General features: G+C 43.1%; 1 protein-coding gene across 1 annotated transcript in view; it reads right to left on the reverse strand.

The window, feature by feature from the left end:
• Positions 1 to 18,746, reverse strand: part of csmd1a (CUB and Sushi multiple domains 1a) — an 880,611-nt gene extending 861,865 nt beyond the window's left edge. The window contains exons 1-2 of the mRNA XM_068028481.1: positions 18,596 to 18,746; positions 18,248 to 18,437 (exon numbers count right to left, since the gene is read on the reverse strand). Of these exons, the coding sequence (XP_067884582.1) occupies positions 18,248 to 18,437; positions 18,596 to 18,746 (341 nt within the window). The remainder of the gene's footprint in view (positions 1 to 18,247; positions 18,438 to 18,595) is intronic.
• Between the last annotated feature and the right edge of the window lie 1,495 nt (positions 18,747 to 20,241).

Consider the following 20,241-nt stretch of genomic DNA (forward strand, 5'->3'; position numbering starts at 1 on the left):
TAACTTGTCACTTAGAATCTATATAAATCGTGAATAGTTTGTTCAATCAATTGTGGATTGTATAAAACTGGAATGGCAACGGCACAGCAAAGATCTGGGAAAGCCCATTTCGCGACTATGGGGTGAAAATTCTTACATATAGCATTCTAGAAATGCCTGCTGACCTTTTTGAATTTGTGGTGTAGACACAACATGAAAGCAGATTGCCCAATTACAGGGTGCGACACTGTAAAAACATGGGAGGACGTCTCTAAAAATATTTTTGAAAAGAACAGCAAGATCATGACAAGAGTATTACCATATGTAAGACAGAAATAAGAATATAAATCGGTTTTACTTTCAACTGTGCATTTTTACTGACACCAATAAAGATGGCACATCAGCCTCTATTATCAATTCACACAACTCTTACATTTAAAGCTCAAACTCATATGACTAGGAGGGCAAGAAATGGAAACAAAGAAGTATTTAACAGTACTTGAGCTGTGCATAACAAAATTGGTACAGAATGATGCTCTGGGAAGTGCAATTTATCAGAAACTGGAGAGTTACATGAATCACTTGGTACATATGATAAAAATAATCATATATCCCATGATTTGTACCATAAGTTATGCCAACATTCTAACATATTAGTTGCAAAGAAATATTCATGTAATTAAACCACCAGACCCAAATGGTTTAGTTTACTTGGATAACAATAAATCTGTTCTTTGACAAAATATGTAGAATCCAATAGCCTTCACGGCGTATCTGCAGGGAAACATTCACTCCTATGCCCAGACTTGTATCAATCAGCACTCTAGACATATGCTTCGTATCCATAATTTGCATGTATAAAGTATAGGCATAGCGATCAGCAAGGAATGTCTGCTGAACTTTTATAACTCACTTGTTAGGCTTCTGCTAGAGTATTGTGTCCAATTGTGGGTACCACAATTTAGAAAAGTTTCAAGGGCTTGGAGAGGGTGCAGAGGAGATCTACTGGAATGGTACCAGTGATGAGAGACTTCAGTGCTGAAGGCAAACTAGAGAAGCTAGACTTGCTTTCCTTGGAGCAAAAAAACAGGTTAAGGGAAGATTTAATAGAGGGTTCAAATTATAAATGGTTCTGATGGTGTGAATAAGGAGAAACTGTACTTAAATGAGCTGCCACACTTGAGATTGTGGCAGCTATTTGGCATGCAGCCCACATGGGCGAGCTGTCATTTTTTGAGCTTGTTGCTGAGATCGGCGACAGGCTCTTACAATCCAGCCCCATGTCCTGTTAGATGTACTGCTGCATCCTTTAGTTCTAAATGTTTTGGCCTGTAAGTTGCTTGAAGTGCGAGCTGATAACGATGAGGGCAACAGGGCATCTAGGAACTTAGTAAATCAATGTGATTTAAGGATTGAGAAATAAACAGTGTAAAGACTGGGAAGGAGGGTGAATTAGATTAGGTGAATTCAATGTCAAATCATGTATAGAAAGAAAAATAACAAGAGGGAAAGAAAAAATTGGATTAAGGAAAAAATGACAAAAAAATTAAAACATTAAAAATTTGCTTTTTTAAATCCCCAACAACAATTCACTACCTGAAGGAATGAGAATCCACACTTTTAATTGTTCACGTTCTGGGCCAGAGAGGTTGATTGGCTGTTAACAATTATCACATTGTTAATAGGGTATTTATATTGTTAATTACTAGACTTAAATAAGAATTACACTAGAATTAAATGGTGAGTTAAATGGACAACTTCATAAAAATCATGCAGAAGTTAAGAGCGAGATGTTGTTTTCACAAAGCTAATGTCACAGCAGCACAGATCATTTAGCAACTTTTAGGAATCCACATTTCACTGGGTATCTCTTCCTCACCACATGTTGCTGACCAATTAGCATATTATTTACAGAGTGCATCATTTTGATGCCATTATTTTCTCAGCAAATGGTGGCCCAAAAATTCTTAGAATCGTAGCATCATACAGCACAGAAAGAGGCCATTCAGCCCATTCTGTCTGTGCCAACTCGCTGAAAGAGCTATCCAATTAATCATACTCCCCTGCTCTCACCCTATAACCCTGAACATTTTTCCTTTTTATATTAAGATCCAATTTGCTTTTGAAAATTACTATTGAATCTACTTCAACTATCCTTTCAGGCAATAATTCAAGATCATAATAACTTGCTGAATTAAAAAAAATTCTCCTCATTTCCCCCAGCTTTGTTTCCTATTATTTTTAATCTGTGTCCTTCAGTTACTGACCCTCCTGACCCCCACCCCCAATCTCGAGGAGGGGCGAGCTGTCTGTCCTGGGCAATGGCAGCCAGCCTTGCCACCCAATTTAAATGTTTAAAGACTTACCCCCCAAAATTAAATAAATACATTTCTAATGCCCTTTCCCCACCCCCCCCATATCAATTACAATAACTATTTGCCCTTCCCCACAAAACACTTATGTTTTCCATCTGACCTTTCCCCCCTAAACTGCACAACATTTAAGGTTCAACCCTTCCCACCATCCCCTACACCCATTATGTATATTTGACTCCACCACCACCCCCCCCACACTGACAAACTTACCTCCTCCCCCCCCTCCCCATCAGTGTGACGTTGCATTTCCCCGGATGGGGATCTGAAGGCACGGGAGTGCCGGGAATGGACAAACCACCCCCTCCACGGGATTGGGTAGGATAGGCCGCCCCAGCTATTTAAATGAGTCGCCGCGCTTGAGATTGTAGCGGCTCTTTGGCGTGTGGCCCGTGTGGGTGGGCTGCCATTTATGAGCTCGCCACCGAGATCAGCAGCAGGCCCACAAGATCACAGGTAAGTCTATGTAAATTTATTAATGTCATTCATTTGAACATTTAAATTGCAGTCACAATGCCCAGCGGTGGGGGTGGGGGGGGGCCACCACGGAGCCTCACTGCCACCTGGAGGATCGGGCTGGGCCCTCCCTGCATTGAGGTCTGTGGTGGGCCACATCCGGGGCCATCTTCAGACACCCCCCTGCCCCCCGCCATGGAACTGGACACCTGGGGGAGAACCAAATCCAGCCCATGGTGTGACGTACCCTGCTTCTGGACCATTGACTTACCTGAGCAACTATTTGACTTTACTTTTATGTCAGTGAAGGAAGCAAATGAACATTTGTCTGCATTGCAATCAAATGCTCTGCAGACAACAACAATAATGACAACTGCAATGGCAATCATAGTGATGCAGGCCACAGACACAGCAGAAGAAATGTCTCTCATGAATGCTTCCATTGCTGCTTGGGGTTCAAATCCAGTAAGCTTTGGCCTTGGTTTGTTTGAGCAATGTTTATAGACAGCTATCAGGAAGGGATCCAAACATCTAATCAAGACTTCTTCATCCTATTTACATAGCTGTGAGCAGCTCATTGGAAATCCCAACTCAGAATTAAACACACAACAATGCACCATTTCTCTCCCTCAATGTGCAAGCTCTTAAGATTGCAAAAGAAAATCAGATGTGGTGACCAAGGAATTAAGGAGCCTGCACAGTATTTCTTGCTCCCTCAACCCCCCACAGCCCCCCCAACACCCCTATAGCGAGTGCCCAACATGCACCCACAGCAGCACAAGTATTTACTGAGAGTATACCAATCGCTTGACCCCCATTCTGACCCAAGACGATGGCTGGATTTTATATTTCCGACGCCAATTTTGGCAGCGGACATAAATAATGGCGGTCCGCCAGTGTGGACCGCACGTTGCGGAGCCGCTGCAATACTCAGCGCGGGGCAGACCGCCCTCCCTGAAGTGGAGGGGGGCAGGCTGACTGTTCCCGGTAATGGCATCAGGCACCAACGCCATTTTTAAAGGGCTTTGAGCCCTACATTGCATTTTATATATTTAAGGGAATACTGATTGTAAGAAGTTAAATAAAATGATCCTGACCCTCTTCCAACACCCAATAACCATAAAAGTAATTACCTGCCCTCTCCCCCCCACTTCAAAACACTTACCTTGCACTGCCAACCTTCTCCACCACCACCCTGCAAAGTTCATCAACTTTAAACTTTGCCCCTTCCCACTACCCCCTAGACTTGTGAAATTAATCTGACCCTGCCCCCCACCGCTACTGCACTGAAAAACTTACCTGCTCCCCCCTCCCCACCAGTGTCCCTCCTCGGATCCCTAGACGGGTATCCGAAGACACAGGAGTGCCACCCACCCACAGTAATATCGCTCCAGAACGGACAGCAGGAGCGGGTAGGTCACCAATTCATTTGTTAAAATAAATTAAAATATTTAAGTGGGGCTTCCGTCGCCGAGTGGCACGGGGGGAGGCTGTCATGAGGCTTCGCTGCTGCTGGCAATATCAGGCCAGGCCTTCCCAGTGTTGAGGCCCGTCGAGGACTTCTGCCAAAGGCATTTTCTAGCCCCCCTCTGCCATGGCCCCCAACGTCGGGGGGGGAGGGCGGGGTGGTGGGGGCTGTAAAATTCAGCCCGATGTGGCAAGGTTGAAAGTGGGACTCACCAGTATCCACTGCACTGCACTTATGCTGGTGGGAACAGGGCCAAAATGACCATTGACCCTAGATTCGGTGCAATTTTGCAGCATTTGGAGTCTGCCATAACTCTACGCATCATGGAAAATAATGATTATTCTGGAAGGGTTATTCTGCTGAACTGTCTCAGTCATGTTCCCCAGTTGGGTAATAAATGTCACTAAAACTTTTGACATTAAATTCATATGGAATATTTGACTTTTATCCTTAAAAAAAAGTCAATACATGTATCAGAGACAGGAGCCATGAAGCCCAATAATATGTGCACAGAAGATGGAGAAGTGCTGACTCATGGGCAACCACAAAAGAATGTGAGAAATCTAACTCCATGTTGATTTTTATTGACAAACACAGGCTGCCAGACACTGGGTCCAAAACACTGACTGTTCGCATGTCAGGAGAAACCAGAAGACAGCTGAGGAAGCAGACTGGTCATCGGTGGAGAGTAAGAGCAGTTATTGTGCAGTAAAGAGGGGGCAGAGACAGTTGTAATCCCATGGTTGAGATGTTAAAGATATTAAAGGTTACATAAAACGTGCTTCTATTAACACTGAGGCAAACCCCAGGGCTCTCTGACTTTGCTCCAAAGCTTTTTGCAGCAGTCTCCTCGTGCCTGGGCAGAGGTTTGCACAACATGACTTTTCCCACCTGGCTTTGTTGCAGCATTCACCACAGCAGTGGAAGTCCGCTCATAAAACATAGGGCTCTCTAGCCCTGACAAATAGCTTCCAATAACACTGGGAATGCTGTGATAACAGCTGTTCCTACTTAGAAACCTCTGGCTTTCTCACACTCTTCAACCCTAACTTGATAGAGCTCAGAAGCAAAAGAAAATTGTAACTAATTTTCATATAAATCTCTGCTCAGCCAAGCACTCATTTAAGCCACGTATTAAAAGTGGGAGACACAGCACACTCATAGATTTCAAGCATCTTGTTGATTTATTAACAACCTGTGATCCTTATTTTGCTGGCGGTCTACTGGTTGCTTCCCACAGCATGCTGTTCAGGACTGGTACCATGTTGTTCAGTTTCTTCAGCAATGTATGCCTGCTCTGTTATCAGTCCCTGCAGCTTCACGATTGCCCTTAGTTTCCGTGGAGATATAATCTGCAGGCAGCTGCTCCCCTTCAACGCTCACTTGACAAATTCTACCACTGTCTTGGAAATATTTCTATCAACCATTTCACACAGTGAAAGCCACAGGGCCATAGACAGGCTCCATTATATTGATTTTCCTTTTCTTTACTAATGTTTTTTATTCATCTGAAGACAGGCCTGGAGTTTCTAATCAGTGATGTCAAGAGTAAGCCATTTTGTCCTTTTAAAAAGCATAAAGTGGGTGGTTGTTGGTCGGCACAGACTCGGTGGGCCGAAGTGCCTGTTTCAGTGCTGTATCTCTCTAAGACTCTATGACTCTAAAGTGAAAGGCACGGTGGTCTCCTGAAATTGACTTAACTTTAAAAAAAAAGTAAAATAACAAAATCAAATCAAAATGGCAAAATCTGAGGGAGTTAAGGTACATTCCACATGGCGTCCACACAGAAATGCTCAGTGAGATGGTGGAAACCACGTCTTGCTACTGAAGAATCACCCAAGTGTGGAATTTAGCTTGAAACATGAGGAAGGAGTACTAAACATAGGGATTATATTTTGCACTGGGTCTGTACCCACAATGGGGTGCAAATTCTTTCCTTTAGAAAAGCAGTGTCAGTAAAAAATTTGCAGTAGCCTGGCAGACCCAAACTAATGCTAAGCAAAAGTGGAGAAGAGAAGCAAAACAGTAAGGATGAGGTTCATCAAAACAAAAGTTCCATATAGTGTCCATTTGTCATAGAAAACAATTTCTACAGTAAAATAGGCCAGGGAATACGTACAAGTATCTCCCATTAAAAAGCAACACCACCATAATTTCAGGAGTGTTTGGTCTATCTGAGCTGATTTTTAACAAAAATAATTTTCAAAAAATGGATTCCAAAAGGCTAGACCGTGAAATCAAAATAACAATGCCCTATGGTGCCACCACTCACTGTTGGAAATATAAGAATAATGATGAAAATTATTTTGGTGTGTCTGTTGACCAGTGTACTTTTCAACAAGGGCTGTTATTAATAAAAATAACCCAACAGTATGGATCTCAAAAGGCATTTGATAAGTTTGAAATCACGTTATTCTAACTTTTGTGTCGATCACTGGTGGGCCAATATATTGAATTTTCGGTGGCATTTTGGGAACTGTGTTGTCAAAAGGATATTGTTGCATTGATGAGGGTTCCAAAAAATTGCGATTCCAGGAGATTAACTGTGTATAATGAAGAGAAGCTGACAGAAACAAATGTATATTACTGGTGAAAGGAAGATTGAGAAGAGACATTATGCAAATCAGAAGCATAGATAATGTCGATGTGAGTTGGATATTTAATATTGACTGTGAACATGGAAATGGAAGACCTTTATGAAAAATCAACACAGCCAAATTATGATTTGAGCAAATCATGTGTCAATCAACTTGCAAAATGATGAATAAAGAATTTTCATATTTTTTCATATGTGCATTCCTTTCTTGTATTTCTTTCAGTGAGTGGTAGGCACCACAGGGCATTGTTATTTTGATTTTGCACAATATATTCATTCCTATAACACTCAATATCTCCTTTCTAAAAATAGGAATGAGACTGAACATTAGAGATCAATATAAGTAAACCTGATAGTCATTAAGTTTAAATTGCTTATCTCTGTTAATTAAGAATAAAGTGTTTTGCTTGAATTGTGTTCGCATCGCTATCCATTAACATGTGTAATAGTCTGTGGTATATTGTGAGACATTCCAGTGGTGAAGAGAGACTTGAGAAGTAAGGGCTTTTCCACTGGAGCAGAGACAATTAAGGTACCACTTCAGTTGAGTTGGCATCACAGCCTAACATCTGTATATCACCAACAGGGATAGGGGAAAGAGGCAGATCCCCAAGTCTACCTAAGCCAGAACAGAAATTGAACCCACACTGTTAACATTATTGTGAGCCGCACACTAACCATCTAGCCAACTGAGCTAAGCAGCCCAGCATAACCAGATAGGGTTTTTTTTTAATTCGTTTGTGGGATATGGGCATCACTGGCTAGGCTTGCATTTATTGCCCATCCCTAATTGCCCTTGAGAAGGTGATGGTGAGCTGCCTTCATGAACTGCTGCAGTCCATGGGCTGTAGGTACACCAACAGCGCTGTTAGGAAGGGAGTTCCAGGATCTTGGCCCAGCGATGGTGAAGGAATGGCGATATAGTTCCAAGTCAGGATGGTGTGTGGCTTGGAGGGGAACTTGCAGATGGTGGTGTTCTCATGCATCTGCTGCCCTTGTCCTTCTAGGTGGTAGAAACCGCAGGTTTTGAAGGTACTGTCGAAGGAGCCTTGGTGAGTTGCTGCAGTGCATCTTGTATACGGTACATACTGCTGCCACTGTGTGTCAGTGGTGGAAGGAGTGAATGTTGAAGGTGGTGGATGGAGTGCCAATCAAGCAGGCTGCTTTGTCCTGGATGGTGTCGAGCTTCTTGAGTGTTATTGGAGCTGCACACATCCAGGCAAGTGGAGACCATGCCTTCACGCTCCTGACGTGTGCCTTGTAGATGGTTAACAGGCATGAGGGAGACAGGAAGTGAGTTACTTGCTGAAGAATTCCCAGCCTCTGACCTGCTCTTGTAGCCACAGCATTTATGTGGCTGGTCCAGCTCAGTTTCTGGTCAATGGTGACCCGCAGGATGGTGATAGTGGGGGATTCAGTAATGGTAATGCCATTGAACTCAAGGGGAGATGGTTAGATTTTCTCTTTTTTGAGATGCTCATTGTCTAGCACTTGTGTGGAACAAAGTTACTTGCCACTTATCAGCCCAAGCCTGGATATTGTCCAGGTCTTGCTGCATAAAGACATGGGCTGCTTCAGTATCTAAGGAGTCATAAATGGTGCTAAACATTGTGCAATCATCAGCGAGCATCCCCACTTCTGACCTTATGATGGAGGGAAGGTCATTGATGAAACAGCTGAAGATGGTTGGGCCCAGGACACTGCCCCAAGGATCTGTTGCAGTGATGTCCTGGGACTGAGATGATTGACCTCCAACAACCACAACCCTCTTCCTTTGTGCGAGTGTCATGCAGGCCCAACCTGCCAAGAATGAGGCATATTAATTTTGTCATATGAACATTGATTTTAAACTGGCTGGGAAGAAGAGAAGGCCTGTTACAAGGGCTGCCAGACACTTAGCTGAAAAACATTTGCATACTAACAGACAGTGCTTGTGGAGACAAAAGGACCTTTCCCGAACACATTCAACCCACAATGAATTTTGAAGGTGTAAGGAAGAGCATTCCAGAGACTGCCAAGGTGATACAATCCACAAAATCCAGGACTGGTTAAACCAGCTGGTCACATGACTAACTGGCTGGTCCAGGTTTTTTGAACTAGCCACAGAGTTTTTGAACTCAGTAAGACTGTTTGCTCCTGGAGTGAGAAGACCTCTTATGTCTGCTCCCATATCTTGCTCACAAGCCTTTGCATCCACTGAGGCCACATGAACTTCAGGAGAGAAAAGTCTCCTACATCGAACAAGGTTTAAGAAGAATACTGGGCCCCAACGAAAAGCAAGACCTACCAACAATCTAGGACTTTACAGTGAGCTCGAAGAACAGTAACCAAAACAATCTTCAGATGTTGCCTCAAACTTTTGCACTATATTTCTTCTGCTCTTTTCTGTCTCTATCTGCATGTGTGTATCGTGTATGCATGTTAGTGTGGGCGCATCGAGTATCCGTAGGCGTTAACCAAATTAGAGTTTAAGTTTAATAAAGTGCAATCCTTTTTCTTTAAACTTAAAAAAACCTGTTTGGCTAGTTTCTTTGCCTTATAATTGGAAGTTAGTGAACAAGGATTCACGAAGGGGGACCTAAAAAAATGGTGTGTTAAAAATTAAACACTGTTACGGTAAGACCAGGTGAAGGCTGAGAGGGAAACTTAGACCCCTTTCTCACCTGGTTATAACAGCTAGTTATGACTCCAACCAACAGAGAGCTTTCCCTCTGATTCCCATTGACTTCAGTTTTGCTACGGCTCCTTGATGCCATACTCGGTCAAATGCTACCTTGATGTCAAGGGCAGTCACTCTCACCTCACCTCTGGAGTTCAGCTCTTTTGTCCATGTTTGGACCAAGGCAGTAATGAGGTCAGGAGCTGAGTAGCCCTGGCAGAACCCAAACTAAGCATCACTGAGCAGGTTATTGCTAAGCAAGTGCCGCTTGATAGTACTGTTGATGACACCTTCCATCAATTTGCTGATGATCGGGAATAGAGTGATGGGGTGGTAATTGGCCAGGTTGGATTTGTCCTGCTTTATGTGGACAGGACATACCTGGGCAATTTTCCACATTGCCGGGTAGATACAAGTGCTGTAGCTGTACTGGAACAGCTTGGCCAGGGGCATGGTTAGTTCTGGAGCACAAGTCTTCAGTACTATTGCTGGAATATTGTCAGGGTCCATAGCCTTTGAAGTATCCAGTACCTTCAGCCGTTTCTTGATAGTGGAGTGAATCAGATTGTCTGAAGACTGGCATCTGTGATGCTGGGGACCTCAGGAGGAGGCCGAAATGGATCATCCACTTGACACTTCTGACTGGACAGCCTTGTCTTTTGCACTGATGTGCTGGGCTCCCCCATCATTGAGGATGGGGATATTTGTGGAGCCTCCTCCTCCTGTCAGCTGTTTAATTGTCCACCACCATTCACGACTGGATGTGGCAGGACTGCAGAGCTTAGATCTGATCTGTTGGTTGTGGGATCACTTAGCTCTGTCTATTGGATGCTGCTTCTGCTGTTTGGCATGCAAGTAGCCCTGTGTTGCAGCTTCACCAGGCTGACACCCCATTTTTAGGTATGCCTGGTGCTGCTCCTGGCATGCCTTCCTGCACTCTTCATTGAAGCCGTGGTGGTCCCCCGGTTTGATGGTAATAGTAGGGTGTGGGATATGGCAGGCCATGAGGTTACAGATTGTGGTTGAATACAATTCTGCTGCTGCTGCTGATGGTCCACAGCACCTCATGGATGTCCAGTTTTGAGATGCCAGATCTGTTCCAAATCTAACCGATTTAGCATGGTGGTAATGCCACACAACACGATGGTGGGTATCCTCAATGTGAAGACAGCACTTTGTCTCCACAAGGACTGCGCGGTGGTCACTCCTACCAATACTGTCATGGAAAGATGCATCTGTGACAAGTAGATTGGCGAAGATGAGTTCAAGTAGGTTTTTTCCTCTTACTGGTTCCCTCACCACCTGCCACAGACCCAGTCTAGCAGCTATGTCCTTTAGGACTCGGCCAGCAGTGGTACTACCCCACCACTCTTGGTGGTGGACATTGAAGTCCCCCACCCAGACTGCATTTTGTGCCCTTGCTACCCTCAGTGCTTCTTCTAATTGATGTTCAACATGGAGAAGCACTGATTCATCAGCCGAGGGGGGTGGTGAGGGGGGGGGCGGTGGTTGGAGGTGGTAGGTGATAATCAGCAGGAGGTTTCCTTGCCCATGTTTGACCTGATGCCATGAGATTTCATGGGGTCCGGAGTCGATGTTAGGACTCCCAGAGCAACTCCCTCCCAACTGCATATGACTGTGCCATCACCCCTGGGTCTGTCCTGTCGGTGGGACGGGACATACTCAGAGATGATGATGGTGGTGTCTGGGACATTGCCTGCAAGGTATGATTCTGCGAGTATAACTATGTCAGGCTGTTGTTTGACTGGTCTCTGGGACAGCTTTCCCGATTTTGGCACAAGCCCCCAGATGTTAGTAAGGAGGACTTTGCAGGGTCAATGGGGCTAGGTTTGCCGTTGTCATTTCCGCTGCCTAGGTTGATGTGGGTGGCCCATCCAGTTTCATTCCTTTTCTTAGGCTCTGTAGCAGTTTGATCTAACTGAGTGGCTTGCTAGGCTGCTTCAGCAGGCATTTAAGAGTCAACCACATTTCTGTGGGTCTGGAGTCACATGTAGGCCAGACCAGGTAAGCACAGCTGATTTCCTTCCCTAAAGGACATGAGTGAACCAGATGGGTTTTACAACAATCAACAGTGGTTTCATGGCTACCACTAAACTAGCTTTTTTAATTCCAGAGTTATTAATTGAGTTCTAATTCCACCGTCTGCCACGATGGGATTTGAACCAAAGTCCGCAGAGTATAAACCTCGGGCTCAGGGTTACTAATCTAGTGACGTTATCACTACGCCACTGCCTCTCCTAATCTTCAAGATTACAAAGTATTCTAATGTTAATACTGACCAATCATTTCCAGTGGTTGATGTAATTTTAATAAAAAAAACACAAATTTAAGACAATCACAAAAACAATTAAAGGGGAAGTTAGAAAAAAGCTCTTCATGAAAGGTAGTTAGAATGTAGAACTCTCTGCCACAAACCTTTGATGAAGCATAGTCCATTGTTTTCTTTGACAAAACAAGTTCTTTTAAAGGAGATTTAGTTCCTGGAAAATTATTGAAGAGTATGAATAAAAGGCCGGCAAGTGGGTTTAAAAAAGATGGCTCCAGTGGAGATGAACACCAGCATAGACTTTGTTGGACCAAATGGCTAGCTTCTGTTCAGTAACATTTGTCTACATTCATTGCAGAATAGGCACAATAATGTTTTAATTATATATTTATATGAGCTTGGCTCAGAAGGTCAGGAATTCAAGCCCCACATCAGTGACTTGAAAATATAGTGCACTTTGGGCAGACATATAAAGTGGACAATATCAAACCAGCTGTGCATTATACATCTGTCTCGATTTTATGTAAATACAAATTCTTTCCAGTATGATCTAGCTACTGTGTTCAATTAAATGTTCATAAGAAACACATTTTTTTTATTTAACAATCTAAGAACAACCTCCTCTGCTAATTGACAATTCCAGGAGGAATTATTTGATGTATTTTGGAAAAGGTAACAGGAAGATTCCCTCAGAACAATAGTTGGACCTCCAAGAGGTTATGGATAGAACTTCGGAACATTATCAAAAACTGATAAATATTGAACAAACTTCTATTTTTGAGCAACATTTTTTCTATTTTTCAGAAGACATCCTCAAGGACTTGCCCTTGATATATGTAGATATTTGTATTGTATCTTTACTAATTGGCAAACATTTGTACTTAGTTCCAAATAAATCTGTCAGGAGCTTCAATCTGTAGGGATCCTGCTCGTGTTTCATAGCTACCTTTTCAAAGCCAGGCCAATATCTCAACGTGAAATTACTTTACATTTCCAGAATCCTGGTGGAAATTCCTCCTCCATGAAAATAAGCAAATAACCCAAATTAAACTATCATTCAGCTCATGACTGCTTGTGTATCACTGCTGATCCAGATTGGCTGCCAGTCTTTCAAACATAAAAGTCACGGGCTTAGAAATTCAGCAGCGTCCATTTTGGCGCCTCATCCACAGCGTGCGAACAGGCTGTGCTCAAATGGGGAGGTCTGTGGAGCCAGGGACTTTGGGCCTCCGATCTGATAGAGGAGTACAAGGTTATGAGAAGCTTATATAAATTGGATAAGGAAAAACAGTTTCCATTAACTGATGGTAAAAAGACGAGGGGACACAGATTGAAGATTTTGGGCAAGAGATACAGGGTGAATGTGAGGAAGACCTTTTTTCCACAGCCCGTGGTAATGACTTGGAACTCGCTGCCCACAAAGGTAATGGAAGCAGAGATAATGACTTCAAAAGGAAATTGGATGGACACTTGAAGGAAACAAACTTGCAGGGCTACGGGGATCAAGCCAGGGAGTGGGACTGATTGAATTGCTCTGCAGAGAGCCAGCATGGACTTGATGGGCCAAAGGGCCTCCTTCTATGCCATAAATGACTCCATGACTCTATGTATAATGTGCAGTGATAGGATCTGTAGTGTTTTGAAAATTGCATTGTACATATTGTTCATTTGAGGCTACCATGCACACATGAGTCAGCATTGGGAGCTGAAGGAGAAAGTGAAAGTAAAACAGAATCAAGAAGACTCCATTATGTTCAGCAGCATGCTGTCTCAGTCTTTGCCTCATATTTCTTACTAAACTAAGCTAAACCTTGCTCCAGTCCCAAGACCATCACAGAATCCCGCAGAGATTAATTTGCCATTGTGTAGGTAAGTGATTGGCTAAGATTGTGGGAGTCTGGAGGGAGAGCAGCTGGGCCTCTGAGTGCAATCGGAATGGGGCTAGGAGGTTGGGAAAGAATATTGCATGGCTTTGCAGCAATGTTTACTCTCAATTTTCTTTGTGCTGGGCAGGCTACATTTCCTCTGAGCACTACTTTTTTGTCCACAGGCAACTTACACCATAAAAGTTATTGCACTTTTGCAACATTGAAATACACAGGCTGCTCTCAACATGTAATACATTCCAGTACATTCCAGATTTCTGTGTGGCTGCACACCTTTGCCCTCCTCCCGCTGTCCCATTCTCCCTCTCCTCGAAGGTCCCATTTAAGCTCCACCTTTCACAGGTTCTGACGCACCTCTCCTCCAACATATACTCCTACTCTCACCAGTCCCAATCCACCTCTCTTCCGACTGGTCCCATTTCTCTTAACACATTCCACTCTCCTTTTCCCCTCACGTGTCCCACTCTCCCTATCTCTTCATACGTCCCACTCTCCTTTTCCCCTCGCATGTTCCACTGGGTGGCGCAGTGGTTAGTACCGCAGCCTCACAGCTCCAGCGACCTGGGTTCAATTCTCGGTACTGCCTGTGCGGAGTTTGTAAGTTCTCCCTGTGACCGCATGGGTTTCCGTCGGGTGCTCCAGTTTCCTCCCACAGCCAAAGACTTGCAGGTTGATAGGTAAATTGGCCAGTGTAAATTGCCCCTAGTGTAGGTAGGTGGTAGGTGAATTGAGAGAAGGTGGGGATGTGGTAGGGAATATGGGATTAATGTAGGATTAGTATAAATAGGTGGTTGATGGTCAGCATAGACTCGGTGGGCCGAAGGGCCTGTTTCAGTGCTATATGACTCTCCCTCTCCCCCACATGTCCCACTCTCCCTCTCCCCTCATGCATCCGATTCTCCCTCTTCCCACTCTCCCTCTCCCCTCACACGTCCCATTCTCCCTCTCTCTTCACACTTCCTCTTCTTGCTTTCCTCATACATCCCATTCTAACCCTCCTCACACCCAGTCCATTCTCCCTCTCCTCACATCTGGACTGTAGTTCTTGTGTCCTGATACAACAACTCATACTTTTCGGAGAGTAGATGAAAAGTGAAAGGAGTGGGGAGGATGCACACAGATTGAAATTCTGTGCTTAGATCATAAATAATCTTAAAAATCCATTCATCTTGCCAAACAGTGAAATGAAACTCACATAATCTTGGCTTTCATTCATTATCCATTAACCTAGACAGCTTCAATTAACCTGCTTTTTCCAGGCTTTTATGTGGCTCAGTCAATGCTAAAGGCAAGTGTTCATTGGCCATGTTCTATATATATGATCGATAATGCAATCTGCATCATAAACCTGCCCATCAGAAAGCATTAGGTACTCACTGAGACTAAATCCATTTGATCAGTTTCACCCCAGCCTGTGTTTATTAATCTGGTCATGATCACCCATACCCACAGGGCTTTTGACCTTTAGTTGCTGTGCTTCATTCAGCTCCAAGTTGAGTCCTAGGCCATTGAGAGCTGCTGAAAGGAGAGGACTCCTGGGTTTCACTGTAATCCAGGGCGGCCAACCAGACACTCCTCAGGTCCCATCACTTTCATTCGATTCAGCCCCTGCCCTCACAGGCTTGGACTGGCTACCGGGGAATTTTCCAAAATCCCTCCCCCTTCCACAACCCGAGGCTGATGAATCCAGAGCACTCTCACTGGCTGGAGTTAGGTCTCTCCCAGGGCGCTGAGACCTTCTCCGACTCCTTGCTTCCTGTCCTTCTAGTCGCACACTGCTCTCATCCAGACATAACTCCCTCTTCCCCCCCCCTCCAACTCAGAATCACTGCTCCTCCAATCACAAATTCCTTCTCTCCTGCCCTCACTGCTTCTCCAACCACAGATTCCCTCTCTCCTGCGGTCACTGTTCCTCCAATCACAGCTCACTCTTTCGCAGTTGGAATTTGATACTTAGCCTTGTTGCCACCCCCACATCTCCATCACCACTCGAGCTTGCTGTTGTCAGTAGCCTGTTATTTCAGTAAGCTGTTCATTCCAGATTGCTGTGTGGGCACGCACTGTAAAGAGAGCATTAGTCTGCAGTATTTCTGGCTGGGCCTCGGAGTGTGGTCAGGGAGGGAGGTTAGGAGGTCAGGGCCAGGGTGCCTGAATTGAAAGTGAAGTCTCAGGACCAGGATCAGCAGTGATTAAGATGAGTACTAACCTTTTTTTCATCCCGTGCTGCTTTGCATTGGTTTTTGCCAAGGCAGTCAGCACTGGTGTTGGCTGCCTCAGGTCCAAGCCAAATTTGCAAGACAGAGCAGAAGCAGATGTTGGTCCCCTTATTTGCATATGTTAATGGCCTAATGCTTGCTTGAGACATGGGTAAAGGATTCTTCTTGTTTGGCCCTTACCAAAATGCTATCTGGTGCATCCAGCACCACAATAGTCCACGATGGCGAAGGCACCATTTGGACACAAGAAAGCACCCACAGCACCAAAATCCCAGGTCTGGCAGAGAATATCTAAGGCAAGATCTGAATTTGTAACACCTACTATCTGTGCTTCTACTTTTAAAACACCTTATACAAAAATAAATTTATCAACTGAAACATTTCAAGAATATGGAGCAGCAACTTCATGAAACCAGAACATCACATTGCCCGTGTTCCTGCTGAATCCCTTCCTTATGCTTATGCTTTTCTTCCTAGTTTGAAACCAAGACTGGCTCAAGGTTGATCTTTGCCTTTTTATATGTCTGATTGAACAAAGGAATGGAATAGGCCTGTCATCCCCTTGAGCATGTTCCACCATTCAGTCAGATCATATATGATCTATAGCTTAACTTCAATTATGTGCCTTAGCTTCATGTCCCTTAAGACCCTTAGCCAACAAAAATCCATGTTGATTGAAATGATCTTGTTATGGTATATGGTACTTCATACCTCTTTCTAACATTTAAAAGCTTACTTGCAGTCTGAAATGCTTTAACTATCTAATTGTGAAATTACTGTAGTTAACTTAGATGAACTCTTGACCTCTTGTGCCCTCCCCTCCGTTTGGTCAGCTCATTAAAGAGGCTTCTCTTACTGAGCCATTGCCAATTCTTTTGAGAGTCCTAAACAAGGTGCAAACCTATTATCTTCTTTCACGTATTAACTGACCTGCTGTACCCATCAAACATTTGTCTCACATTACATTGTTCCTCTCGTTTTTCCAAGATCACCGGCATCAGTTCAGCAATAGTACTAATCCAACCAATTAACAGCAGATAAATATGTATATAGCAAACATCAGCTGTGGTTCTGATCTCAGCATTTTTTCTTCCACAACTATGCACTTGTACCTAAGTGAGGGACAATATAAATTATTTGCAAAGAATAGCAGTAATGTCATTAAAGTAGTGGAATTCAGCCATTGGCCCTTTTAGCATTTGTCAAAGTCACCATTGTGAGTATATTGCTGTACCTATCATTAGAAGCTCAATATATACAAATGTTCTTTCTAGAAAGGTTTTGTTGTAATTCCAAGGAATAAACCCCAAAGCAGACTATAAAACACTATTTCCTTCTGGTGTACATCATTTACAAATTATTCCATTGCTAACATTTTAGTGGTTATTTTGCATAAACTGGACCAATGACAAAAGGTATTCCTTTCTTAGGAAGGAATCTATAATTGCTGCTTTCTGTCAATACTAATAAATTGATATACTACAATGCCTCTTAAACCAAATTTATCCTCCATCAGTTACTGAATTTCTAATCTAAAGACAACGGTTGTTAATCAAACAACCTTCAGTTGTAACACTGTTTGAGAAACAGTGAAGATTCTGGCTTTAACACTGTTTACATTTATATTTTGCTACTACACAAAAATGGAGATTATCACTTTATCTGCCAAGAATCTGACAAAGTAAACTACAACTAAAACTAATGAGATATAAAGTAGGTATTATGATCAACTGCTTCAAGGGATTAAACAAATTCCACCAGGGAATGGCAAGACTTGGATTTGAGCCTACAATTCCCCACACAGTTCATGTCTGAGCTTAACTGTGTTGTGATGTGAAGACACCAGCAGTTCCCACAGTGAAAAATCAGAGAATCAGTTTCCACAAGCAACTCTGGGTATTGTCAAATGTTTGTTAACAGAGTGGTATTGGCAGTGGTCTTGGAGCCAACTGTCAGCCTGTTCCCTTGGCCTGGGACGAGAAGGAAATGGTGCAAAGAGGACCATTGCCCATAAATGAAAAAAACGTAATTAAAAATAAAGCAACTACTAGGAATAATGCAACATAATAGAAACTTCAAATATCAAAATTAAGCATTTGTTAAATCCTTTACAGAGTTTAAGTTTTGAAAACTGAATGTACTTTGTTTTAAAATTAGAATGGATTGATGTTGAATTGCTTGCAATAACCAAGAGTTCTGCATTAGCTCACGCAAACACATTTATTGCTTAATTTTTTTAATGCTGAGCAACTGCAGGAGAAAGTCTCAGTTGGATCATTCCATAAATAGATGGCACCATACCTCATTTTCAACTTGCCCTGCTGTGGTTGGCCATCATAGATGGATAAAATATCAAAGTCTTCTTCCAAAGCGAAGATCTGGAATACCAGCTGTATCCTGTTCCGTTCTCCTGTAATGATAATCCAGGTGCAGTTCGCATAATTCGGGTAGCCATAAGGAAATCCAGGGCTTTCTATTGTGCCATTTGGTCCTTGAACTAATCCACCACAGGGCTGATCTGAAATGAAGACAACAATTTGTGGTTAAATACAACTTTACATAAAGCATTTTTAGCAACAAGCTTTGCATTCGAAACAAGTAATACATAAAGATAGTCAACTTTCTCATTTACATTGAGGTGACAACTATTAAGGAAAAGAGATCTGTCACAATTACTCAACTTTATTTCACACAACCGGAATGGGTTTATTTCATGCTGATACAAAACAGGGTCGAGCACTTGAATTTGAGTCTGTGATGCTCTGCTTTCTGAATACTCCCTCAAATCATAAAACTCATAGAAATTTACAGTATGGAAGGAGGCCATTCATCCCATTATGTCCACGCTGGCCCACAAGTAACTATCCAGTTTAATCCCGCTTTCCAGCTCTTGCTCTGTCGCCTTCCAGGTTATGACACTTCAAGTGCATATCCAAGTACTTTTTTAATGTTGAGTGTTTCTGCCTCTACCACCCTTTCAGGCAGTGAGTTCCAGATCCCCACCACCCTCTGGGTGAAAAGATTTCCCCTTAAATCCCCAATAAATTTCCTACTTATTACCCTAAATCTATACCTCCTGGTTATGGACCCCTCAACCAAGAATAGGGTCTTCTTATCCATTCTATTCACATCCCTCATAATTTTATGCACTTCAATTAGATCTCCCCTTAACCTACTTTGTTCCAAAGAAAACAAACCCAGCCTATCCAATCTTTCCTCATAACTAAAATTTTCCAGTCCAGGCTACATTGACGTAAATCTCCTCTGTTCCCTCTCTGGTGCAATCCCATCTTTCCGATAGTGCAGTGACCAGAACAGCATGCAGTACTCCAGCTGTGGCCTAACTAGTGTTTTATACAATTTCAGTATAACCTCCCAGCTCTTATATTCTATGCCTTGGCTAATTAAGGCAAGTATCCTGGTATGCCTTCTTGACCGCCTTATCTACCTGTCCAGTCACCTTCGGGGATCTGTGGCCATGCACTCCAAGGTCCCTCTGTTCCTTTACACTTCTGATTATTGTACCATTTATTGTGTATTCCCTTGCCTTGTTAGCTTTCCCCAAATACGTTACCTCACACTTGTCCGGATTGAACTCCATTTGTTACTGCTCTACCCACCTCACTTGTCCATTGATCTTCCTGCAGTCTACAGCTTTCTTCTTCATTATGAACCACATGGACAATTTTTGTAGTGTCTGCAAACTTCTTTATCATACCCCCTACATTCATGTCATTGATATATGCCACAAAAACCAAGGGACCTAGGTCTAAGCCTGTGGAACCCTACTGGAAACAGCCTTCCAGTCACAAAAACACCCATTGACCATTACCCTTTCCTTCCTGCCTCTGTGGCAATTTTGAATCCAACTTGCCACTTTGCCTTGCATCCCATGGGATTTTACTTTCATGACCAGTCTGCCATGTGGAACCTTATCAAAAGTTTTGCTAAAATCCATATAGACTACATTAAGTGAATTGCCCTCATCAATCTTCTTTGCTGCATCTTCAAAAAATGTTATCTTGTTAGTTAGACACAACAAACCCTTAACAAATCTATGCTGACTGTCTTATTTTAATCCATGTCTTTCTAAACAAAGATTTATCCTGTATTGTAGAACTTTGTCATATAATTTTCCCACCACCGAGGTTAGGCTGTCTAGCCTGTAATTACTCAGTCTATCCATTTCTCCCTTTTTATACAATGGCACAATGTTAGCTGTCCTCTAGTCCTCTGGCACCACACCTATAGCCAGAGAGTCTGAGAAAATGTCAAAGCTTCCACTATTTCTTCTCTTGCTTCCTTTAACAGCCTCGGATACT

The sequence above is a fragment of the Heterodontus francisci genome, chromosome 3 (genome assembly GCF_036365525.1).
Source record: "Heterodontus francisci isolate sHetFra1 chromosome 3, sHetFra1.hap1, whole genome shotgun sequence".
NCBI lineage: Eukaryota > Metazoa > Chordata > Chondrichthyes > Heterodontiformes > Heterodontidae > Heterodontus > Heterodontus francisci.